The 25,358-nt window shown below is 33.8% G+C and overlaps 4 protein-coding genes and 1 non-coding gene across 5 annotated transcripts; 2 read left to right on the plus strand and 3 right to left on the minus strand.

Moving 5' to 3' along the window:
• Window positions 1-1,963: 1,963 nt before the first annotated feature.
• On the minus strand, window positions 1,964-3,666 carry LOC133690845 (cytochrome P450 703A2). The gene is made up of 2 exons (XM_062111112.1): window positions 2,740-3,666; window positions 1,964-2,602 (listed from the first exon to the last, which is right to left on the minus strand). Exons 1-2 carry the CDS (start codon window positions 3,664-3,666, stop codon window positions 1,964-1,966), a joined length of 1,566 nt encoding a protein of 521 aa, XP_061967096.1.
• Window positions 3,667-4,315: 649 nt separating this feature from the next.
• TRNAQ-CUG (transfer RNA glutamine (anticodon CUG)) lies at window positions 4,316-4,387 on the plus strand. The gene has a single exon. It is a non-coding gene; the product is annotated as a tRNA-Gln (tRNA).
• Window positions 4,388-6,235: 1,848 nt separating this feature from the next.
• On the plus strand, window positions 6,236-9,137 carry LOC133691295 (uncharacterized). Its single transcript, XM_062111740.1, has 4 exons — window positions 6,236-6,695; window positions 6,809-6,914; window positions 7,338-7,428; window positions 7,749-9,137. Exons 1-4 carry the CDS (start codon window positions 6,381-6,383, stop codon window positions 8,701-8,703), a joined length of 1,467 nt encoding a protein of 488 aa, XP_061967724.1. The 5' UTR covers window positions 6,236-6,380; the 3' UTR covers window positions 8,704-9,137.
• Window positions 9,138-10,012: 875 nt separating this feature from the next.
• LOC133691787 (protein DEFECTIVE IN MERISTEM SILENCING 3-like) lies at window positions 10,013-14,356 on the minus strand. The gene is made up of 7 exons (XM_062112377.1): window positions 14,236-14,356; window positions 12,822-12,927; window positions 12,160-12,385; window positions 11,528-11,719; window positions 11,103-11,423; window positions 10,695-10,919; window positions 10,013-10,332 (listed from the first exon to the last, which is right to left on the minus strand). The coding sequence occupies exons 1-6, from the start codon at window positions 14,254-14,256 to the stop codon at window positions 10,733-10,735; spliced, it is 1,053 nt and encodes a 350-aa protein (XP_061968361.1). The 5' UTR covers window positions 14,257-14,356; the 3' UTR covers window positions 10,013-10,332; window positions 10,695-10,732.
• Window positions 14,357-18,975: 4,619 nt separating this feature from the next.
• LOC133692283 (transcription factor MTB1-like) lies at window positions 18,976-21,832 on the minus strand. The gene has a single exon (XM_062113119.1). The coding sequence runs from the start codon at window positions 21,067-21,069 to the stop codon at window positions 19,216-19,218; it is 1,854 nt and encodes a 617-aa protein (XP_061969103.1). The 5' UTR covers window positions 21,070-21,832; the 3' UTR covers window positions 18,976-19,215.
• Window positions 21,833-25,358: the final 3,526 nt, after the last annotated feature.

The following is a 25,358-nucleotide window of genomic DNA, read 5'->3' on the forward strand; positions in this document are numbered from 1 at the left end:
ATAATATTATTTCTAAACTCACTTTTATAACCCATTTTGGAGCTACATGATAGTTGTTTTTTCTTAATATGCATAATTAAGGCAGATTAATAAAGAATCTATAGGACATGACTTTTTCACTTTAGCAATAAAAAAAGATTATTGTGAATTGTTACAGTGAAATGAACAATTTACTGTTTAATTGAAAAAATATTAGCTTAGTTTTAGGGGTAGACTCGTTTTTTCTTGAAACACATTGGTCATTGTTGATTTTGATTGGTCAGATTAGTTTTTTTCCACGATAAATGAACAATAAAAACACTACAATGGCCTTAAAATAAGGTGAAGAAATAACTTTTATGGAAGGGTGTTTTTTTGACATTTTATATTTTGTTGCACAGTGTAATTAATGTCATATCCTTATAACCAAAAAAATTTAAACTACCATGGAAGGGTTTTTTTGTCAAATAAGTTTTTGTGCATGGTGTAATTACTACCATACCCTTATAACAAAAAAAATCAAACTACCATCTAAGGGTTTTTTTTACTTTTCTCTTGATTTTCACATTATATACAGTGTGAATAAAGGTTAGTTTGATCTTTTTAAGGATATAAAAATAATAATACAAAAGGTGTTAGCTGTCTGAAGAAAATAAACTTGTGTGTGGGAGAGAGCTACCGCATTCAAGAGGTGTGTGCCAAAATGCAAGATCACCTTGTCACTAGCATTGTCGAGTGGTGGCGCTTCCACTGAGCTAGCGCGTGTCATGGTTCTTGGTGTTTTGGTGATGGCAATTTTTTTTTATTTCTCCTTCTTTTTTCTCTTTCATGGTCTCAGGATGTGCTCTGGTCAAACAAAATTGAATTGTGTCCTCTCGTTTTACTTTTGTTTTAGTTATAGTTTTCATTCTTTTAATTAATCTTTGATTATTTTAAATAATTTTTTACTGTTTTTTCTTTTAAATTTAATCCATTTAAATTAAGTTTAATTTTATTTTTATATTAGATTGGACCTCATTCTTTTAACTCCTATTTTTTTCTTTTTAATTTCAATTGATTAAATTTAGCTTTTTAAAAAGATAGTTTATTTTTGAATTAAATTAAATTAATTGATAAAATATAAGTATGAGATGATCACTTGATGATATTTTGGCTGGTTTGCTTTCTAGGTCATTACTCTGGCAGCATGTTTGGTCTTTTTCGGTATTGTCGTGCAATCTTTCATAGTGCCATTAGAACTATCTCGATGAGATTTTTTTTATGGCAAAATATTGTCAACGATGAACTGACAGTGAGTCTTCAAAACATTTTTTTTTCTATATATGACATTGACAACTCATTTTTTATAATAAGTTATTGCCAAAAAAATTATCACTTTATTTTTTGTTAATGCTTTTTTGTCATATTATTAAATTAACTGAATTTATTTATTGAATCTAGTCAAGTCAATGACATGGTTCTTAGATTTGCGTTGTTTCTTTAAAAAAGTTGGCATTTCCTAAACATTTTTTTTATATTAGAAAAAATTTAAACCGACAAGCAGCGTAGCTCGTAACTCGAACCACCTATCTAGTCCCATATGTACTCAATAACTATTCCTTTTATATATATATATATATATATATATATATATATATATATATATATATATATATATATATATATATATATATATATATATATATATATATTACTTTGAAACTCAGAAGTCTCACAGCAGAAATTCTTATTTTTTTTTGTCAAATGGTTAACATGTTCTCGAGTCATTTTGCAGATTAGCTGGGATTAATTCTCATTTTTTAATGAGCAGACATGGTTATTCAACATTATTATAACATTGCAGACTAGTCTATAAGATTGTTACTTGAAATTCTGCTTTAGCATTAATGATCATCACCATGTAGAGCAATAATAATAAAAAAAAGGGCAGATAATTCCAGACTTAAAAGCCACGATCACAATGCAACGGCATATAAATCTTCAATCAGCGGTACATATGCTCTGCCAAGCGTGGCCGAGCCATAGCCAACAAGGGCTTAGCCTTGGGCATGGTCATACCATAAACCTCAGTCGTGTCAATATCTTCGGGGCTTAGCCCATCTGGCGGGGTCCAGTCAAAACAATGAAAGAGTCGAGCCAAAGCCATGAGTACCAGAGTCACACCAAGTGGGGCGCCAGGGCATTTCCTTTTACCTGCGCTGAATGGCAATATCTTAAAATCAGCTCCGTGGCTTATCTCCACTCGGCTTCCATCAGCCAGCCAATGTCTCTCGGGACGAAACTCCTCGACATCGGCCCAGAGTTTAGTATTTCGGCCCAGCCCATGAGTGTTGATAAAGACCCGGGTTTTGTCAGGGATGTGGTAGCCATTTATTGTGGTGGCGCGTAAGGACTCATGCGGGATAAGCAAAGGCCCAGCTGGGTGCATGCGGAATGTTTCCCGTACAACGCAGCGTAAGTAGTTAAGGTGGGCCAAATCAGATTCCGTGACCATTCGATTGGGACCCACAACTGAATCAAGCTCCTGTTGTATTTTGGAAAGGACACGTGGATGCTTGATCACCTCTGCCATTGCCCATTCATTGGTTACAGCTGAAGTGTCTGTAGCAGCAGCTATCATGTCCTAATGTACCAGAAACCACAGTGCTCCATATTGTAAGAAGGACATGGATAAAAACAATGTTGGAAGGAAGTTGAAAAGAAAAAAAAAACCATGAAAATGAGTGTTGTAGTGACCATCTTGAGAGATGCGATCATCACCTGAATTAGAGCTTTGATCTCTACATCATCCATGTGTTCTTTCCCATTCTCACCAGGCAATGATAGTAGAACATCAACAAAGTCCATGTCTTTGTCTTCCTCTCCAGTTTCCTTTCTCTTCGTCTTCCTTGTCTTTCTGTGTTCTTCAATAATTTTATTGTGAAAATCATCCACTCTTTTCTCCACTTCCCTCATTTTCTTTTCACAGCCATGAGGGTCAATCCACCTCCAAAATGGTAAATAATCACCAAGGTAGATCACCCCCAGAAGCCGAAACAACTCATGGGTTATGTGCATGAATTCCATGGCCTCTTGTGGGCCTGCTGATTCTGCACCAAAATATTGCTTACCTAGCAACATCCTAGTCACATTGTTCATGGAAAAGGCACCAAGCACTTCCCTCAAGTTCAAAGGCTTTCCTGTTTGGGTCCGGGACCAAACATCCATGACCAGATGTTGGGCTTCATCGGCACGGTGATTTGCGAAAGACTCGAGCCTCCTTGTGGTTAGTAGTTGCTCCATGCAGATCCTCCTCATTCTCTTCCAATGCGGACCTAATGGGGCCAAGGCCACATCTCCACACCCATAAGCTAGGTGGACGGCTGCGAGAGTTCGCGGCCGGGATGCGAAAACTTCATCTTGGCGTACAAGTATTTCGCGTATGATTTCAGGATCGTTGGTGGTAATGGCATCCACGCTGCCAAGTCGGAGGTAGACTAGTGGCCCATATTTATCACACAAGGAAGCTAAGTCCCGGTGAGGCTGCTGGCCAAGCTGTAGAAGGTTGCCGAAAACAGGCAATCTTGGCGGGCCTGGAGGAAGCCTTTTGGATTTATGCTGTGACTTCAAATTTCCCCACCGTAGTATGAAGTTTGCAACTATAACCAGAAAGAGTAGGAGTGAAAACAAGGTGGCAATAATGTCCATGAGCAGCCTGATATGTTTAGCTAATTTCCGCAAGGTATACCTATGACTACACAGGGAATCTAACAAAAGCCCATGAAGCTTTCAGAGGAGAAAGTATAGTTTATAGGCCTCTATATATAAGATAGAAAACATGGGAGCTTGAGCTTAAACCTCTACTAACTTACTCAATAGAGATTTAAAAGTGATCTGCTACTCCCCATTTATTTATACCCAGTGTTAATTAGATTTCAATATTCCAGCATTAATTTTTCAAGAAAAGCATGGTATGCATGATGATCTTGATGATATCCTACCTCAAAGAAATAGCATTTGCATGATCCTCCAATTTAATACTTTGAACCATTGACAGTAGACAGAATAGCATGAGCCCCCTAATCAGGCAAATAAGTTGACTCGTTTAGATCAGAATTAGCTAATCAGTCTATCAAATCAGCCCAGTGGATCATGAGCCTCTTTTTTTGCCCAGATCTTAGCAATTTTGTAGCTGGCCCATCCTAGTCACCAGCAATAATCTAAGTCAACTAAAAGATTAAAAAAGAAACATAAAATTTCCACTTGAAAGGACAGTGTCTCCAACTTAAGCGCGCAAAACGACGCTGAAGAAGTATAAAGTAATCTTAGCAATTTTGAACCCATGAGGTTCAAAAGTGGTTCCATGGTCTAGTGGTAAGGACATTGGACTCTGAATCCAGTAACCCGAGTTCAAATCTCGGTGGAACCTACTTTTTCTTCTAATGTTGCCTTCCTGCAAGCGGGATTTCTTTCTGGTACGGCTCCAGCCTCTGGAAATATTTTTTTGAGCACCCAGCAATATTTATAGTTTTAGCTCAAAAAACTGAATTTAAATCCACTCAAGTTAATTTTATTAACAGATGACTCATGATATAAAATTTAGATAATTTTTTTTAAATATAAAGATTAATATTCAATAATTTAATATCAAATGATAAAATAAAAAAATTAATTTTTAAAACTAATGTTGAAGAAAAAAAACTCAAGTCAACCAGAGTTAAATTGACTAACCGACCACCCGCGACATGAGATTAATATATAAAAAAAATTAGACTCTCAAAAGAAATACCTAGCAAAAAAGACCAAAATTCAATAAAAAAAATGTTAAAAAAAAACATGAGTCAACCTCATTTAACTCAATTATCCCAATTTAGAATAACCTCATAAAAAAAACAAAGCGAGCAAAAAATAATAATCTCAAGGGCCAATAATATAAGGTCAAATTATGAAATTAAAAAAATAATCGATATCTTCAAGCAAAAAAAGTTGAGTCAACCCGGGTTAACTCAGTTAACATGCCATCTACAATATGAGATCGAGATAAAAAAAATAGAATTTCAAAAGAAAAACTTAGCAAAACAAGCCAAAGTTAAATAATAATAAAACAAGACATTGAAAAAAAAAAAGCTAACTTGACTAATATACACTCGAGATAACCCCATAAAAAAACCGACTTAATAATCAAATGTTGAATGTTGAATTTTTTTAAAAAATATTTTTTAATAATAAAAAAAAAATAAACTTAAATAGTGTTTGGATCATGAGATTGAGGTGATTTTATAAAAAAACAGATGCAAAAAAATAACAAAATAAAATTCCCGAATATAAAATATTTAGAATCCAATCACAAAATATTTTAGAATCCAAACAATGCAAACCAAATTTGGTAAAAAAGCCAAACAAAAGAAAATAATTAAGAACTAAATTAAAAAATAAAATAAGAAAAGGATAAAAAACATTAATTAAAATAATGAAAACCAAAATTGGATAAAATAAATAAATAAAATAAGATGCTAAGGGATATTTTTTTAAAATAGCAATAAAAAAATAAGGACCAAAATGAGATATTTAATAAATGCAATAAAATAATGAGGGAATAAATTGAAAAAAATATAAATCAAGAAAAGAATAAAAAATAATTAAAAGGATGAAGATCAAATTAGATATAAAAATCAAATTATGTAAAATTCACTGGGATGAATTTGAAAAAAATAAAAAATAACAAAAACAAAACAAATAGTAATAAATAAAATAAGACTTAAAATTGATAAAAATACAAACTGGAGGGTATATTATTTTTTAAAAAAGGATTGACATGAATTTATAGGGTAGAAGGAAAAAATAAAAGAAATACAACTAAAGGACATTTTTTTTTTTAGATTTACTTGGGGTAGTTATACTTTGAACGTGCATGCTTGAGTTAATAACTATTTTTTTTAACATTATCTAATTTGTTAAAATCACAAAACAACCCCCAAGTAAATCTAAAAAAAAAATAATAGAAGAAAACTACTAAAACATCCTTAAGCCAACCTTAAGTTTTTTTTTTTTTAATTTTCAATTTGAAGGGCAATCCTATTATTCTACTGTTTAAAACAAAAAAGAAAAGACAAAGAATTCCCTATGTGCAAACCTTTTTTTTTTTTCTTTCAAGGATATTAAAGCTTTTGCAAATAATTTTGAAAAACAAAAAAATTCCTCAAAGTTAAATAATTTTTTGCCTTTTAAGAACAACAAAGTAATCTACCTGGCTTTAAAAAAGTGGACTGGTCCGATGAATCTCTTTGAAAAGACAGCCTCCAGTTGCAAACATTAGCAAATGCCTTTTTTTTCCCTTTTAATTTAACTCGCTGCTCAATTTATAATACCGTAACTCTCCATCTCCCTCTCTTTCCCAAATTAATTTTTGTCCCCCCAAAATTATGGACCCGGAGCTCCAGCGGAAAATCCAGGAAACAGTAACTGACATACTAAAACACGCTAACATGGACGAAATCACTGAATTCAATGTTCGAGCCACCGCCACTGAGCGACTCGACTTCGATTTGTCCCATATCGAACACAAGAAATTTATAAGAGGCGTTATCGAGTCCTTTTTGCTCTCTGCCATGGACGAGGAAGGTAAAGAAGCCAATGGAAACGTAAGAGAAGACACTAAGGAAGCACTGCAAGAAGAACACGAGGAAGTGTTGACTCAGAAGGAGGTTGGTACTGATGGTAATCGCGTCATTTGTAAGGTAAAAACCCTAATTTTCTGTTTGGCCGCTAAGAAAATGGGAGAAACCTGTTTTTTTCTATTTTAGATTTTGAAGTGTTTTATGTTTAATGTGGACTTTTTATTTCAATTTAGCTATCAGAGAGAAGGAGCGTGACGATTCAAGAATTTAAAGGGAAATCATTCGTGTCGATAAGGGACTTTTATCAGAAAGATGGAAACCTGCTTCCTTCTAAAATAGGTGATCGAATTTGCTCATATCAGTAAACTTATATTTATTTACTATTGTTTTAGGTTTGCCGTAATTGTGTTTGATGCTGGCTTAACCATGTAATGAACATGCTTTTGGTTTCTCACGAGATTTTAATTCACGTCGTTTGTCCATCTTATGCTGTGACTGGTAGTGTGAGGTTCAGTGTCTGTAAGAGAAAAGGAACTGTGGTGTATGGATCGAAGTTTTGTGTGAGCCTGATATACCCTGTCAATCCTGTTCCTGATATAGGATCCTTTGTAGGATATTTTTCTTGAGATCAATAGTTAGCGCAGCAGATGCAGATATGTTGATAGGCGAATATGTTTTCAAGCTTTTAATCAATTTATTGTTGATCTTGCTGCGATTTGCATTTGTGCTGACAGGGTTTGCCTGTGCTGCCATATTTTTCAGGAATTTGCTTGACATCTGAACAATGGACAGCCATCAAGCAAAATGTGCCTGCAATAGAGGAAGCCATTACGAAGATGCAATCAATGTTAAGGTGAGAGGAGTGTTAGAATATTGACCTTGTCAGTTGTCCCTGGTGTTGTGACATCTTTTATATGCTTAATATAGTTATACAATTGTTTGCCCAAAGAATAGAAATGGCATGATTCTATGAATTTGATTGCCAAGTGGAATAAAGTGGTCTGCACTTCTCTATATTTTAGTTTTAACTTTCTGTGTATCATGCCTTGCTGAATCCTCAAATATGATGCTTAGTCAGAAGGCATGAAGCTGAATGCTTAGTCAGAAAGCATGAAGCTGAATAATGTGTTGAAATTACTTCTATTCTGAGCCTTTTTTTTCCACCGAATTCAGTTCTGGCCTTGATGTTGAACAAAATGAACAAATCTCTAAGCCAGTGACTGATTCTATTTCTCAAGAACTCCCCCTCGAGATTTCTCGTATTGAGGTCAGCCGTTTTGATGGGAAGAATTATCAGTTCTGGGCACCACAGATGGAATTTTTCTTGAAGCAATTAAAGATTGTTTATGTGCTTACTGTCCCTCGCCCAAGCATTGCTACAAGCCCACCGGCCAGTGCTGAAGAAATTGCTCAAGCCAAAGCTACAGAGCAAAAGTGGTGCAATGATGACCATCTCTGTCGCCTCAACATTTTGAATTCTCTATCTGATTCTATTTATTACAAGTATGCAAAGAAGATTAAGACTGCTAAGGAACTATGGGAAGAGCTGAAATTGGTTTACCTTTATGAGGAGTTTGGAACAAAGAGATCTCAAGTTAAAAAGTACATTGAATTTCAAATGGTTGATGAGAAATCGATTTTTGATCAACTTCAGGAACTTAATGGCATTGCAGATGCAGTTGTTGCTGCAGGAATGTTTATTGACGAGAACTTTCATGTTAGCAGTGTCATTTCCAAGCTTCCTCCATCTTGGAAGGACTTCTGCTTGAAGTTGATGCATGAGGAGTATCTTCCTTTCTGGATATTAATGGACCGTGTAAGGGCCGAGGAAGAGTCTCGCAATCAAGATAAGCTAGGGGAGCCCTCCAATCATGTACATTCACATCATCCCAAGTATCTTGGACCTAGGATCAGAGATATGAAGAAGCCAGGGTTGCATTGGAAGAGACGAGATATAGAGGTAGATAATAACAAGTCCTTGACATGCTACTTTTGCGGGAAGAAGGGACACATTTCTAAACACTGTCCTGATAAAAAGTTTGACAGGGGAGCTAGTGAGAAGCATGGCAAGGAAAACTCATCTACACCTGCAGTTACAGAGGTGAACATAGAGCACTGCAGTAACTAATTCTTGTGGATTCTGATAATTTAATTGTAATTGTTTCCAACTCGGTGGTACAGAAGGAATGATGCCTCTGCAAGGCTGATTTTTTGTTGGGGGACCTTGGACAGTATTTTCAGGTGTTCACACAATAGGTCCTGCATCCCGTTGGAAAATACTTCTGGTTGTTTCCCTGCAACAGCAGAACTTGGTAGTAGGTGAACTGTATCAACACTCCTTGATTCCCCTCGACAACCCATCTTTATAGAACCGAAGCTGGATTTAAGTGTAAAGCTCACTAATTGTCAAGCTAATAGAATTATAGAGATGTTATAGGCTCTAATTTGATTTGCTCTTCTACATTACATTTTCTGAGGTCTGACAACCTTTTTCTCAAGTGCCCCAACTGGGCATATTGTAATTTTAGTGTTCTTTTAAGAGTTGAACATTGACCTTTATTAGTTCCTCGCTTTAATCTTGATATGGTTTTTCTAAAAGAGGGGCATCTGCCTCTAGTTAAACGAGTTCATTGATGGAAAAGTAATCCTGGATGGTTAATGAATTTATATGAAGAACCATCACCCAGACACCAGCCACTTGCATGAACGAACAGAGCAGTTTTGGCACGAGGGTGATGAAATTTGCCATCTTTTGCCTGTCCATAGCTAGCAACTAGCAAGTAGAGTGGAGAGGTTGCCTTCGACTGAGTCTGCGGTTGCTGAGCAACCGGGGAAAAAATTGCACGGGATCTCAAGCCTGTCACATGCCAAACCTACCAAAAGCTTGACAAACTGAGTATTCAGTCGGGGCAACAGATTGAGCATTTCATGTTAAGCTAATTTTTTTAAAAAATTAATATGGATGTACAGACTACTTACACGTATCTCGATTAATTTTATAAGTTTTAAAATTAACGATCATATAAATCTCTAGTGATCCTGAGATTTATTAAGCTAATTTTTTTAAAAAATTAATATGAATGTCTAGACTAAATTGCATGCACGTCTACTAATTTTATAAATTTTAAAATTAACGATTATATAAATTTTTAGTGACCCTGAGATTTATAAAATTTAAATTAATAATATTTAAAAAACAAATTTAAAAACTTTTAAAAAATAAATTTAAAATTTAATTAGTTAAACCACATCTTTCTTCTTAGTATATGATTATGTTAAGCAATTTTATAAGACCGGTTCTCCAACCTCTGTCACTGACGGAATTAGTAACTACGTCACTGATGGAATCGGCACATGTTCCAAAAAAGACTGGTAGAGTCGAGAAAATGTTTGGACGCTTTTTTTAATATATATATATAGACAGAGCAAGGATCCTCTAGGCGCTTCAAGCTTCAGAGAGATGCATTCATATCGGTCCCCTCTGCAGTAGAGGGCTGTCATTCATTCTCTTCCATATCGTTTTAAAATACTATAATCGTTTTAAAAAAATCTGCGTTTAGCTGTACTTTCCTTGGTCAAACCCTGCCTGTGAAAAACTCCCAAAAGTGTTTCTTCAACTGACCACGAAACAACAATTTACAATTTCCTGCTGACAAAAGCACAAGTTGAAGTAACACCTTCCGCAGTCCCTCTAACTTGAACATTCTCTTAAGTAAGCATCAGAAGAAAATTCATCTGCTTGTGTTCTCAATTTGTCCTGCATACATCGGAAAGCCAATTTGAGAGGTAATTAAGTACTCATTAAGATAAGCAGTTTCAAAATGATGCATCTGATTAGCACATTCAGAACTCGAACAGAATTGCATACTGGACAAATGAAAAAAATGTATCAAGCAGCAGCAGCCTTCAAACGGATATTGTGACAAAATGAAAGTGAAGGAACGATAACAGCAAGTCTGTGACAAGCTCGAGGACAAACACAAATTTTACCTTGTTTTTGGCATTTAGATATAAAATACAAGCAACAATCCAGTATGAATAATAACAACGTAGTATTAGTGTCCTTTCCATCATGAATATCAGTGGTTAAGGCATGCTAAAATATCTACGAGACCGTACCTGAATTTTAAGAGTTTGGCTTTCTGTCGGAGCATGCCTCATACTTGTGGCTTGCCTGACGAAGCAGCCCTAGCTTTATCCAACAACTGCTGTTCTCTTAGCATATCCTGCTCAATATTATGCTGTTCCCATCTCAACTTCCTGATCCTAGTTTCAATTTGACTATAATTCAAAGACAAACCAGATCTCCCAGTGATCAATGGGAATTTCACCTCAAAATTTTCCCTGGAAACAGATGGATTTTACAATAGGGTAAACATGATAAAAAAGTAGTACTGAAAGGACCATTACGAATTAACAACTCCTAAAGTGCGTCAACTATCATAATAAACTGAATCTCAAACACACACGCACACATGAAAAAAAAAATCTCATTCACAAATGGCTTGATAGGTAATCCATACTTACCTGCTGCCAAGTAAAAAAAGACCATTTTTCGTGATCATCCCACCATCTAAAGACAGGGCTCCATGAGTTATGCATGGGAGAGCAGAAAGCATGTCAGCTCTAGTCTTGTATACTTGCAGGTAAGAAAATAGGTTATAGAATAATGTCTCTCTAAGTCCATGTCCACCAGCAGTAACACAAAACAAGTTCCGATCATCCAGATTAACCATGTTCACAATGAAGTCAAGAAATCCAGAAGGACACTTCCCATCTGGTAACTTCGGCTTTAAAAGAGCAAGTTTCTTTTGTGGATCATTGGCTATAAAACCGCCCGCAAATGGCCTGTTAATAAGTTGCAGTCAACATTTCCATAAGCAACATAAACATTGCCGATAAAGAAATATAAGTAAATTGTTTAGAAACAAAGACAACAAATGGGTTTGTGCCTCAGATCTTCAAGGCAAAATGCAGTAAATCGACCATCAATTTTCCTCCCAATTGAAGATCCAAGACCATGCAGACCGGCTATGTCTTTTATTTTGCCATCTCCATCATACTTCTCTAAAGCCTTAATTCCATCGAATGTTTTGCAGACTATTCCCAGCATAGTCTCCAATCCCAAGTACTCTGAGAGAAGCCTGGTTTAAGGGCACATGAGGAGAAATTTCAGGAAAAAGAAGTTTTCAACTCATGGTAATTTTTATAAACCACTACATTAGTTAGCGATACAATTGGGAATTGGGATGTTCATTTATTTCGAGAAAGAGAAACCACCAAAATGGTTGCATTTTAGCTCATACATCAGCAGAAACCCCATTTTCATCAGATTCAGGATGTAATTAAGGTTGCAAAGAATGAATTTGCCTGTCTGAGAGTTATATTTGTGGTATTTCATCATATAATCAGCAGAAATGAAGACACGACAAAGTTCTACGATGATCCTAAGCATCACAGGGAGCATATCAATGTGAGTAATGAGCTTGAGACATTTTATAAAATAGACAAAATCAAGGGTGCATCTCTAGTCATTCCATTTCTATGCCAAAAGGAAAATGGGTGAGTGTGGAAAGGTACTAACCTACTAAGAGTATCATTATCAACTCTGGCAAGAGTAGCCACAATACCCAGCACATCCTTGATCAATGACAAATTCGATGCGTGAATTGCATGATAAGATTTTACCTTGCACAATATACCAGCTGCAGATTGCTCTTGGTGTAATATCTGTTGTGTTGATTCTTCCTCAGGGTGAAGGTTACTGTTTTCATTTGCTGAATCTTTGGAATGATACTTTCCAAGCCTCACTGAAAAATTATGTTAGTGAAGGAAAGGATCAGCAGTGTCATAAATGAAATACATTCAAAATGAAGAAATTCCTGTTACATGAGTTATCACTTTAGTACAAGATTTCATTGGATGCCAACTTATTCAGTATGTAATACACAAATTTGGCTGAATAAAAACGTTCAAATACATGAGTTATCACTTTAGTACAAGATTTCATTGGATCAGCAGTGTCATAAATGAAATACATTCAAAATGAAGAAATTCCTGTTACATGAGTTATCACTTTAGTACAAGATTTCATTGGATGCCAACTTATTCAGTATGTAATACACAAATTTGGCTGAATAAAAACGTTCAAATACAAAAGCCAGGTGTATCATAAAAGTTGAATTTAGCAAATCTCCTTGATCGAGTCTGGTTGCCATTCATATGATACAGATGAAAAAAGGATACCTTGCAGATCAAGTATAGATTCATCTAAATGATTTGCTTGTGACTTCAAAAATTTTAGGTTGTCTTCATGCCTTTTGATATCTTTTGTCGGGCTCTCAAAATTATCCTGAAGATCATTAAAACAAAAAAATTGATAAGGCTTGGACGGCAAGTGACCACTGCTCGACCCATTCAAACAGAGTACTATGCTTGATAAGGTTAGAGCAGATTAAAGAAAAATGAAAAAGGCTCTGCGTTGGTAGATATGGAACCGTTAACCTTCTAAGAGAGTCCATCTTGTGACCCATGATGCAGATTACAAAACAGTGTCTCTCTTAAATGCTCAATTCAACAGTGATGTTCAAAGTCTGTTACAGGACAAAGTAAATAGTATATTTGACACAAAAAAGGCACTGATTTTGGTAAGAAAAAACAAGTAGAGGGAGGCAAAACAAATTCTATCGGATGACTTCTTTCTCAAGGAATTCCAGGTAATCCGTTCTTGTTATGAAATGAAACACGTTTGTTTCATCCTCAAGAATTTTCTTACAACCATACAAACCTAAAGTTTCACGCAACAACTTCCTCAAATAAATAAATGTGTATAACAAGGTATCAGCAATAGAATCAAAAGCAAACCAAGATGAACTAAAGTGGACTCAACACCTTAACTTGCTAGTTCAAACTCATTCATTAACCAGCAAACTAGGTCCCCTTTTTTTTAAAAAAAGCTTGAAAACAAAATGTATGCTTTGTAATAAGTACTTCAGAAATTAATATAAACAATTTCCTGAATGATCATAAAATTTGGTTGAAATTGCCAACATTTATTTAACTTTCGTGCTTTGTTTATCAGGGTGGAAATTAGGAAACGTGGATGGCTTCAGAAGGATGAAATAAGTGCTCATCTTATTAGTCAATATAAATCTGGGAATCTCTCCTAATACCTGGTCGGGATTTCAGTATTTTTCACATAAAAAGAAAAGAGATTCTCCGGAGTCCACTTATATTTGATTTACCATTCAACAGAATGTAACGGAAACTTTTCAATTTTTGAGCCATGAAAATTCGAATCCAATCTGTTTTGTTCAATATCATAACCTGAACTCCCCAGCGTGGGACATCGGAAAGACTCCTCTATCGTTGCGAGCCTTACTAGCACAGACTAGGCTACAACAAAAGTCTGGAGCTATCGACAAGAACACAAGAGGACCCCGTATTGCTCGTTTTTTTCTTTAATGGAAACAACACGACACAGCCACAAAACCATGATGACAATGTGGGAAGCCTCAATGCTTCATCTTCTTAGGCAAATATGGTGTTTGAATTTGACAACTCTCGAGTTTAGTCAAGCTTAAAAATTGGTCAATTGCAACCCTAGTAGTAAGCAATGGCAAATGTTGCAAATAACAAAACAGAGAGGTAAGAACATAACCTCGGAGTTGGATTGAAGCATGCTGGAGAGGGCAGTGCTGCGTCTCTCTCAATTGCAGACAGTCTGCAATGAATTTTCCCCTAAAAATCGATCTTTTATCAAACACCAGAACTTAAGTCCGACAAATTGGTACTTCAAAAGACAATGGTAATCAGGTAATTTTAAAAGCCATGCATAGTGGGTCCCACAGATTACATTTTTCACTCGGTCCTTGTAATTACACAAGTCTTTCAAACATGTCTTCAAAAATCCAAAATTATTAGATTGCTCCCTCTAAGATATTTATAAATTAAAAAAATTGAAATAGTAAATAAGAGCTGACCTCATGCATCAGCAAAATAATTTTATAAATAAATTAAAATAATTTTTTTTATTTTTTAAAAATAATTTTTGACACATCTCAAAAACATAAAAAAATAATAAAATTTTAAAAAACACTGTTTCAAACGCAATCTTAAACCACCTTTAAAATCTTTTTAAGAATCTTTGTTAAGGGTTTGTTTATTTTTGTATTTTAAAAACGTTTTTGAAAAAAAATAAAATTTTTGTATTTACTTCAAAATATATTTTATGTATATTTTCATATTATTTTGATATATTAATGTCAAAAATAATTTTTTAAAAATAAAAATATTTTTTTAATATATTTTTAAATAAAAATAATTTTAAAAAGTAATCTTATGACATTCCAAATACCCTCTAAATCTTCATTTGGCATCAATTTTCAACCTTTTCTTTTTTTCTTCTCCTTTTTCTTCTTTTCCATGGACCCACACCCTGCCCGTACGCTCTTTTGGACTTGAACAGAAAATCCCCTCCCATCCCACAAAGAGAAGGGCGAATCTCTAAGGTATTCTTGGCAAAGGTATAGCAAGTAAATCCGTATTAATGTAGAAAGTAAAGCCCCTATTAGTCCAGTTGATGATTCTCAGGCCTCACAAAACTTACCGTGCAATATTATGAAGTATAGTTTTTAAATCCGATTTAGTAGAATAATTAGATCATAGGTCAGATCTTGTGTCAATAAAAAAAAATCTCTATCTCTATAAAATTACATGACCTCTTTCTCTCTCTCTCTTCTAGTTTCTCGCGCCCAACCACAACACCTCCAGCTCCCACATCCTTCGTTGTCTCGCATCCATCGAGATAAGTCTTGCGTCTGTCTTATCTTCTCTTTGTAAACAACTTATCCTCTCAAAACTCAAAAGCAAATAAGCCAGCTATCTTATTTAATTTAAGGATGAATCATATATGCTAGAAAGAATCTTCCTAATGCTCCCATGTTCAAATCCATACCTCTCTAGCTACTACAGTAACAGGCACGTATAGAAGGAGAAGAGGAGTAAGTTCCTACCTTCTTTGAAGTCTTTCTTTGCTTGTTCAGGTAAATGGCATAAGCCAAGGAAGGGGTATTCATTTCAAGAGATAGAGTTTTAGATGTTCTTCTCCGAAAGATCGTTTCCTTGAGATGCTAAGAATCGAGGGTAAAGAGTCCTTAGCTTGACTACTGATAGTGCCAGCACACTTCTTAGGTTGGGTCTCAATCGGGTTTACCTGGATCGATCGAGTTTCGTCGGGCCAACTCTCAGGCAAGTTTTTTACTAGACCTGGACCAGTCCTAGGCTCGAGCAGCCAGGTCCCGAGTTGGCTTGTAGGGCCGGTCCAAGTTTCAAAATTATGCTATGAAGGACACTATATTTCTTAAAATAATAAGTATATATCACTTTTGAACAGTGACCGTTAGATCATGTTCACTACCTTCTTTAATTTTCTCAATCTAAGAAAAATAATAAAATAATTCATCTAGAATCACAGTTTCTCTTTCTTTTTATTGATGTAGAGAACTGAAGATAAAAGTATGTGTTTAAAAACTATAGTGGTAATTACGGTTTAAAATATTTATTTGTTTAGAAATATATTAAAAATATATTTTTTTAAAAAATTATTTTGATATTAACTATCGAAACGATTTAAAAATATATAAAAAAATTAATTTAAAAAAAGTTCAAATTTTAAAGGTCCCACACTGGCTCCAAAATAGTACTTGTGCTTTTTTACTTATTTACATAGAAAAAGTTATTTGATTAATAAATAGCTTCTATTTCTTTTGCTGTTGTTTTAAACTTTAGTTTTATAGAATTTAAAATAAAATGATCTTAATTCACGAAGACTTATTTTTTATTTATTTTACATACAAAAATACATCTCACATTAGTTTTAATCATATATATATATATATATATAATCTAATTTTTTAAAACTATAATTAAACATATTTTTTTAAAATCACAGCCATAAAAACTATTCCATTACTAAAAACAACACTAAATTGTAAATTAACTACAAGAAGAAAAGGTGTATGTTATTCGGCTAATAATGAGCTGATCCCAAGTTGGATAGTGTTGTTAAATGTCACAGGGCTGTGAAAGCTGTCATAAACCGATAATTTATTTTTCTTTTTTATAGGTGCGTTGTTGTAGGTAGGGGATAAACCGATCGTTCCAAGCCCGTTCAGTCCAGTCCTCCGAGCAAGCTAGAATGAAGTCGACCAGAAATGGTGGCGCTCTAGTGAAAAGCGCGTGGAGGATAATGTAAAATAATAAGAAGATGGAAATGGTCACCGAACCCAAATACAGTGAGTGGTTCCCATCTAGACGGTGGCTTAATCTATCGAACACCATGACAAACCAAAAAAACTAGCATTAATCCTTGAAGTATCTAACAGGTACTAGTGTAGTATAGTGATAAGAGTTTGGAATTAAAAGGTGTGCTTTTCATGTAGTTTCAAGTTCGAATTATGTGGTTATTAATATGATAATTACGAGAGGTTTACATGGTAATTAACTTTGAGGCCTGTAAGATTAGTCGAGGTACACGCAAACTGGTCTGAATACCCATATTAATAAAAAAAACAAACAATCAAACTAGCGTTCAACCTTGCTACCAGATTATTCACACACCCTTCCTACGCCTTTCCTCTCCTTTTTTCAATCGGTCATGGAGTTTGGAAGACCCCAAATTGCTTGATAAGTCCACATTTTATTTTTCTCGGAGAATAACGGGTCCACAAATATATTAAAATCATTGTTTCAATGTAGTAGTCTTGGCGATTGTACTGAAAGCTCTTCGAACTTGACCATCACATGGCGTGTGTTTTTTTTCCCCTCTTTGCGTATTAGAAAACCTCATGCCGGGTCTTTCAACGCCTCTCCAAGGCAAAGGAAACATTTTTTAAAACAATAAATGTGAGGAAAATAGAGGACCCAGTGAAGAAGCATCACGGAAATTTCTTGAGCGCTGCGGAATCATGTTTTTCAAAAAAATTTAAATTGTTTTTGTTCTAAATTAATTTTTTTATAATTTTATATCATTTTAATATATTGATGTGAAATATGAATATTAAAAAATAAAATAAAAATTATTTTAAAATATTAAAAAAAAACTTTAAAAAATTATATTTACCACTCTCAAGAACATCCTTCTAATTTATTTATAATAAAATAGGTTTTTTTTTTACCCTTTTTCAATCCACACGCAAAGACTCCAATCACTCGAATGTTCACACGAATTTGACACGGGTTCTTGGTGTAGTAGAGAGTATCTACCATGTTATTGTCCTACCTTTTCTGCCTACATTATATCGAAGTCGTAGCTTTTACCTTTTCTTTTAGGGCACACAAACACCACATGATTTTTGTCATTACTCCTCTCTTGGATGAACATACTCACGGGTGGCAAGAGTACAACCCGGCTGCCATTGTATCATAAATCTTGTTCTGTATTGCTCAGATATGGGATGGCGATGCCGCTTTTGGTTCATGAGCACCGCTTTATTCGAATCTTAGTGGTGTTACACTGGCGATGAACACTATTTTTTCGTGTCAATGTCCGCCTCAAAGACTCCACGGAAGGGGAGAGGTCTCCTAGAATTTGAGAGCAGGATTCGTCTCTTTTCATGCTCATCTAAAGAAGCTTCACTTGATTTCTAAGAAAATAAAGACGAGAGAGAAAAGAAAATTCGCCTAGGAATGTCTTTAAAGCTGTCAAAAATATACAGTAATATTTCCTTTTTTATATAAAAAAGAAAAATTGAAGTTTATTGTTAAAATGCGATATTTTTTCATCGCCGAGCTTGAAAAACGCAATTTAAAGGTTCTCTGTTGAGATTATTTTATATATTTTTTCATATTTATTTAGTGTCGTAAGTTGAAATTTTTAGTATAAAGATTTTCTTGTCTGGTTAACAATATTATTTTTATTCTCGACTGAAATAAAAACAATATTATATAACTAGGTTATTATGAATAAAAAATATTTCATAAGAGAGAGCTGCTCGAAAACAGTAATCTCACGCGGAACATGTGAAAATCTCCAACTTTTCAGTCGGGAATTGTTGATGACAACCAGCGGACCTTTCCACGACACGACCACATCACAAACCTACCACCAAACCTCCCACGTGAAAGAAAAGTTGATCGAGAGTGAGGGCAAGTAAACGAAGAAGACATTGCTTGAAAGCAGCAGAACCTTTAGCATCTTCTATTGCAAGTCTTAAGTGCAATAGCTCGTTTGAGTTCATCAGAAAGAAGCACCGGTCAGGCGGTAACAAAACCATTCATAAGCCATGAAAGCGCTCATAACATGGAAACGAAAAGGAGAGAAAAATTAATTAAACAAAATAATTTTTTTTAAGAAAAAACAACCAAAAATATCAGAGCTAAATAACCAACAATGATACACTTGTTAAAACTTGCAAATGTAATTCATCTGGAAAGAATACTTCCTTATGACAAAACATGTATACTATCAACAATCACAGAAAATTTGCTGCCCTACTAGGTCAATAGGTAGTCATTTTTCTACTTCTAGCCAGCTCCTTTTAAGATCCCTTGCAGTATATCAAAACCTCTGAAGAAGCTTTTAAAAGGGTTCTTCACTACATATACGCCTATGGACTATACGTCAGACTCAATTCTCAAACTACCCAGTTGATGATAATGACTGTAATGAGCTCGATTCGCAGGAAATTGCCGCTATCAGCTTTTCCTTCGTTAGCTGCTCGGATCCTTCAGACTTGATCACAAATGTATGGACCACAGTGTCATTTGCAGCGGAAAGTTTCGACTCAATGACAGTGACCTGTGCTTCTTTCAATGCTTGAATCACTCTTGATGCAGGATGCGAATCCAATGGACAACTCACTCTTACCATCACCTCATCATGGGAAGCTTGGATATCAACGTCTCGAGCTTGATTATGACTTTCTCTATTTGTGTTAACATCCAATGTCGATGAATCTCTCATGCCCTCCAATTTTCCCCCTTCAGCTTCCATTTTCTTGAGCTTTGCTTGAAGCTCATTGATGTAAGAAATAGCATCTCCTAACAATGAAGCCTTGTCCATCTTGGAAATATTGGGCACAACAGCTCGTAGTGCATAGAATCGCTGGTTGAGCTTCTCTCGCCGCTGCCTCTCTGCCTCAACATGATTAAGGGGTTCTTCTCTTCCATTCGCTGGCTTCCTGCCCCGTTTACGAGGCCTTCTGTCATCTGCCGCACCTGGCCTTTCCTCCTTGCACGAAGCTTCAACATCTGAATGCTCAGATTCTGCACCAAGTGGTCTGCCAATCACAGAAGGCCCTGAAGTGGCTCCTGAAAAATCAATTTGCACTTGCACCTGCTTTTGACCTTGGTAGTGATTATGCCTAAACTCCTCCCTAACCCCATTAACCAGCTCTTTTAGATTATTCGCTGTGGCTTGCGAGCCATAAACCTCACCTGGTGTCCCTTGTTTCAAACCAAAACTTTGTGCCCAGCTAGAACCATGCAGGCGATTTCGAGTACCAGGAAATGCAAGCCTACTACCATTCTGGTAAGCATTCCATGAAGGTCTCTCTTCCATCTTTCTGATGGCAAGTTTCTCCCTAAAACCATGACCATGATTTGAGCTGTTCAAATCATGACCAAAAATCTTCGGAGCTCCTTCAACTCTCTCCACAATCCCAAAATTTGAAAACGGGGAATTCTCATCTTTCTTTTCACCCACCACAGGCATGGCTGCCACCGCAACTGCAGCATCCATTGGCTTGGTTCTGATACTTGAACTCCGAGTGGAAAACCATGACCTTATTGATTGAACCATCTCGATACTTTCAGGAACAGATCTCACAGAACCTAATTCAACAACACCAACATCAGTAGCCACCAACACAATTGTCTGAAATCCTGCAGACTTTGCAAGAAATGATCTCACACAATAATCAGGCCCTGATTTCAATGCATCAGAGATCCAGACATGCTTCCCGGAGGCATAACAATTTCCCGGACCACCTTCTCCCCGAGGAAAGGAGAAATACATAGATGCCAAAAAGAACATCTCAGTATCAGTGACCCGGTCCAATCCCAAGGCATAATTATCCTCATCTGATTCGCCAAACAAAGTCTGCAGCTTCTGAATAACTCTCTTTCTCATCCTCTGTTGAGTCTCATCCTCAAGGCGTATATTAAGAATTCTAGTGAATTCAGATTCTTCACCTTCTTTAGGCTCCCTACAAGACCCATCTCCCCAACCAAGAACCCAATCACCAGACTTAGAACATGAAATCTGCCAAAATATGGCATAGTTCCAGCTAAAATTCGAGGAGTTGGGGCAGTCCACAAGATCAGAGAGCTTATTTTGCAAATTCTCATCGCCACACATAACCATTAATAAATTTTGATTAGCTACTGAATTTGATAGCAAGTAATTAAAAGCTTTTGAGCCTAAAACAGCAGCAACCATAGTCTTATCTTCATCATTCCATGCCCCACCTCCCATACCCACCTCAATCTTCATTTCTAAAACCCCAATATTGAAACTTTAAACTACCCCCTAAACAAAAAAGCTTCAAACCTTATTGCCCGGAATCAAATCTTAGTACTGAAACCCCCAGTTTCTATTACAGCTAGAGACTAAAATCTAATACATTTAGCAAAAAAAAAACAAGCACACATGGTCTCTCTTCTACAACACTGAATTAATAAATCCAGATCTCAAGAACTCAATAAATTTGAAAAAAAAAATCTATGTTACAGAGAAAACACAGAAAAATTAAACTTAAATTATTGCAAATAAGAAACAATTTGAAAGAAAACAAACCGGTTGAGCCAACCAGATTGGGATAATGAGACAACAATTGAGGTAAGTAGCAGAATGATATTTATTCTCAGGTGCTGTAAATTTTCCAGGGAAAGTGACAGATTTAGAAAAAAAAATTCCCAGAAAGCAGACAGAAAACTGGTTAAATATTTCAGAAACAATATGGAATGGGAAAGAGGAAGGCTTTTTTCTCTTTAGAGCCGAAGTGCAGACAATGAGAGAGAAAGAGAGCAGGGAGAGGAATGGGTTTGCTTTGCAGTTTGGTGTTTTGCTCTCTTACTCCTTAACTGCATAAGTAGACCATGGTTAGCTCTATCAAATTAGTAACCATGGTTAGAGGAATGATTAAATTAAAAGAAAATTGGAAATTGGTATTTTGAAAGAGGAAAAAAAAAAACAAAACAAGGAGAGAGAGAAAAACTGTTGGAAGTTGAGAAGTAGTCGGCAGCGATTTGTGTAGTTTGTTAGTTTAATGAAAAATAAATAAAAGCTGTAAACAAACGGCACACACACACCGTGCTACTTTTAAACTGTTGTTTACGCAACATCGTTTTTTTCATGCGACTTTTTAGCAACAGTTTCGTTAACAATGTTTTTAGTGACGATTAAGACATCAGAATTAAGAGATTCCCTTATTTGCTAGTACCCGTGTTGCCATGCAACTTATTTTTTTATTGAAATTTTTTAAAAAAAATTTTAAAATTTTTTATTTTGTATTTTTAATTGTTTTGAAGTATTGATTTTAAAAATAAATTTAAAAAAATATTATTTTAATAAATTTATAAATAAAAAATACTTTAAAAAATAACCTAAAACAATAAAAAAGTCACCTTAAATATTTACTGTGTAACTTTTGATGCTTACACTGTACATTTGTTATCTCTTCAATGATGCGCTCCTATACGATATACTTAGATTGGTGGTCAATGCTAGACGATGAATATATCACTTCAACTTTTTGAATCATTTTAATTTTTTTAATATAATAAAATGATGCAGAGATGGTGATGATATTTTTAAATAAAACTTTGCTGAAAAGTAATTTTTTTTAGAAATGAATTTTTAAAAAGTAAATTCTTTTTTAATATTTGGTAGTGTAATAAAAAATAAATAGGAAAACACTTTTCATGGTTTGGTTATGTCATAAAAAATAAGCTGGAAAATAACTTATTAATATTTTATTTTTTTCAAGTTTATTAAAATAATAAAAAACAAATCTTACAAATTAAAAAATTGAATGGGAATGAAATTGAAAATATATATATAATTTCATAAATTATCTCAAATAAAATAAATAATAAAGATCAAATCTAAAAAATAAAAAAATTGAAAGATGAAGAAATTAAAATAATAATAATTAACATTTCATAAATTATTTCAAATAAAATAAGTAACAATCAAAAGAATGAGGATAAAATTTGATAGATAAAAAATTTCAATTAAAAAATAATAAGGAAAAAGAAAATAACAATTATAAAAATAAGAACCAAAATTAATATAACAATTAAATTCTAAAGGATGAAATTGAAAAACAAATATTCAAAAAAAATATATATATCAATCAAAAGTTTGAGGATCAAATTTGATATAATCAGCAAATAATATGACATTTTTAAACTTTTCACAACTTCTGAAAAGTGTTTTACGCCTAAAATAAAAGGAAAACACTTTCCTGAAAACCAAGCCAAATTTTCCTTTGACTGGAAAGTGTTTTTCGTTGACCGGAAAGTGTTTTCTGTTAACCAACTTTCCTAATGACAAACAAACACAGAAAAGTTTGAAAAATGATTTTCCAGAAAGCAGTTTCCAAGAAACAAACACGGCCTAAGTAAAAAGAGTTTAGCACTCAAGTTATTTGATTTGATGAATTCAATAATTTTAGTTAATTTAATAATAAAATTTAAAAAATCAATGAGAATAAAAAAACTTGGGTTATTAATTTGACAAGTTCAATAATTTTAGTTAATTTAATAATATAATTAAAAACCAATGACAATAAAAAAAACTTCAATGAATATTTGAAAAAAATAAATATTTATCAAAATTATAAAAAAATACTTTTTAAATACTTTTAAAAGATCTAAACAATCTTATTTAATAACAAAGCAAGAATTGAATTGGGAACGAGATAATCTCGTAGAAAAAAAATTGAAGCTCAATTACTTGCAATGTAAATGTTGAAGGACGAATTAAAAAAATCAATTTTCAAAAAAAATAAAAAATCCTAACTTAAGTCAGCTTGTCAAATTCATGGTCTGGTTGTGAAACCAGGAAAACCCCACTTAAGCAAACAAAAAGATGAAAGATAAACATGAAAAAAAAATCAATTTAAAGAAAAACATTGGAAAAACCCCCCGAGTCAAACCGAGTTAAATCAATTAACATGTGACCTGATATATGAGATCATGATAACCTCATGAAAAGCAAAGTGAAAAAAAATCATGAAGCTCAAGGCTCAATAACCTAATGTAGAATGATAAAATTGAAAAAAAATCAATATTAAAAAAAAAGTTTTAAAAAAAATCCAAGATGAATTCAATATCTTAAATTAAGTGTCGCTCAAGTTCATAAACAGATCTGGGATCCAATTTGAATAAGGGCAAAAAAATATAAGTATATAACTAAATTAATTGAAATCAAAAAAATCAAAAAATTATAAGCTTTTAATATAAAGTTTAAAAAATTACATATATTATAAAAAGATGATTTATAAAATTTTATTTTTTTTCTTATAATTCACATGTGCTTCCTGCAAGACTTTATATGTTGAAAACATTGTAAAATCTTTTTTTTATCAACACTCTCAAATATCTTTTTTTTCAATATATATAATCAAACAATCATTTAATCAATCAACCATAAATTATTCACTTCAACCAACAAAAACATGACTGTAAATTATTTATTTTATCAATTTCTCAATCTTCTTTAAAGTTACATTGAAAATCGAACTACAACTGTTGTTTAAATCAATTTCAATTCTCATCAACACAACAACAAATTCTAAATACATATAGCTAACAAATATTTACTCTTGTTCCAAAAGCTCATTTCCTCCCCTTGAACGGTCAGCTCTACCTTCATCATAAACATCCAATTTTTCTTCTCCAATTATGTTATATTTAGAGTTATTTACATGCTATTCCTTCCAAAGAAAAATCACATTTTTATAATTTCACTTTCCTGGATTTAACATTTAAGAAACCTAATTCAAAATTTAAAAATTTTACATAAACTTTATTAATCTTTACTTAAACTTGTACAATCGAGTTTATAACATCTTACCCGATAATGATACGAACTTCAAATGTTAATCAATTGAAGTTTTCTACTCTATTTTTTTCTTCTTAATGTTGCGAGTTCTCTCTCTCTATTATTTTTCTCTCACTTGATTTTCCTCTTAACTCTTCAGTTAGATGTGTTTAATATCCACCACTCATTTATCTTGCCTTAAATCTTGGTTTTTCTCTCGGATTTTAGTGAAGAAACTCTCAACTTTTTGTCTTTTTTTATTTTTTTTTCAGCACTAGCCGATAGTTTAAAAGAGAAGAAGAAGCTGAATATCCAGTTTTCTCAACTTGAAAATGCCATTAATAAACCATATAAGTTATTTTACTAATTTCTCGGAATTATTTTTTTATTTCAAAATATATTTATTTTTTTATTTTATCATTTATTTTATTTACAGATTTACTACAGTTTCACAATAATGCTATCGATTTTAACTAAGGTTTAAACCAACACTTTTTCACATAGTTTTTTCTTATCTTTTATTTTTTATTTCCATTATAATTTTTCAGAATTATTTTTTTATTTTCAAAACATATTTATTTTAAATTTTATCTTATTTTTTTATCCATCAAAATTTATTACCGATCAGCATGATATATTCCTCATATGTATATATATATTTTTTTTGGCAGTGTGGGGCTGGTTTCTTCCATGCTCGAGTTGAATATTTGTGTGTTTCTTATCATTACATTTTT

Source organism: Populus nigra, chromosome 4 (genome assembly GCF_951802175.1).
Source record: "Populus nigra chromosome 4, ddPopNigr1.1, whole genome shotgun sequence".
NCBI lineage: Eukaryota > Viridiplantae > Streptophyta > Magnoliopsida > Malpighiales > Salicaceae > Populus > Populus nigra.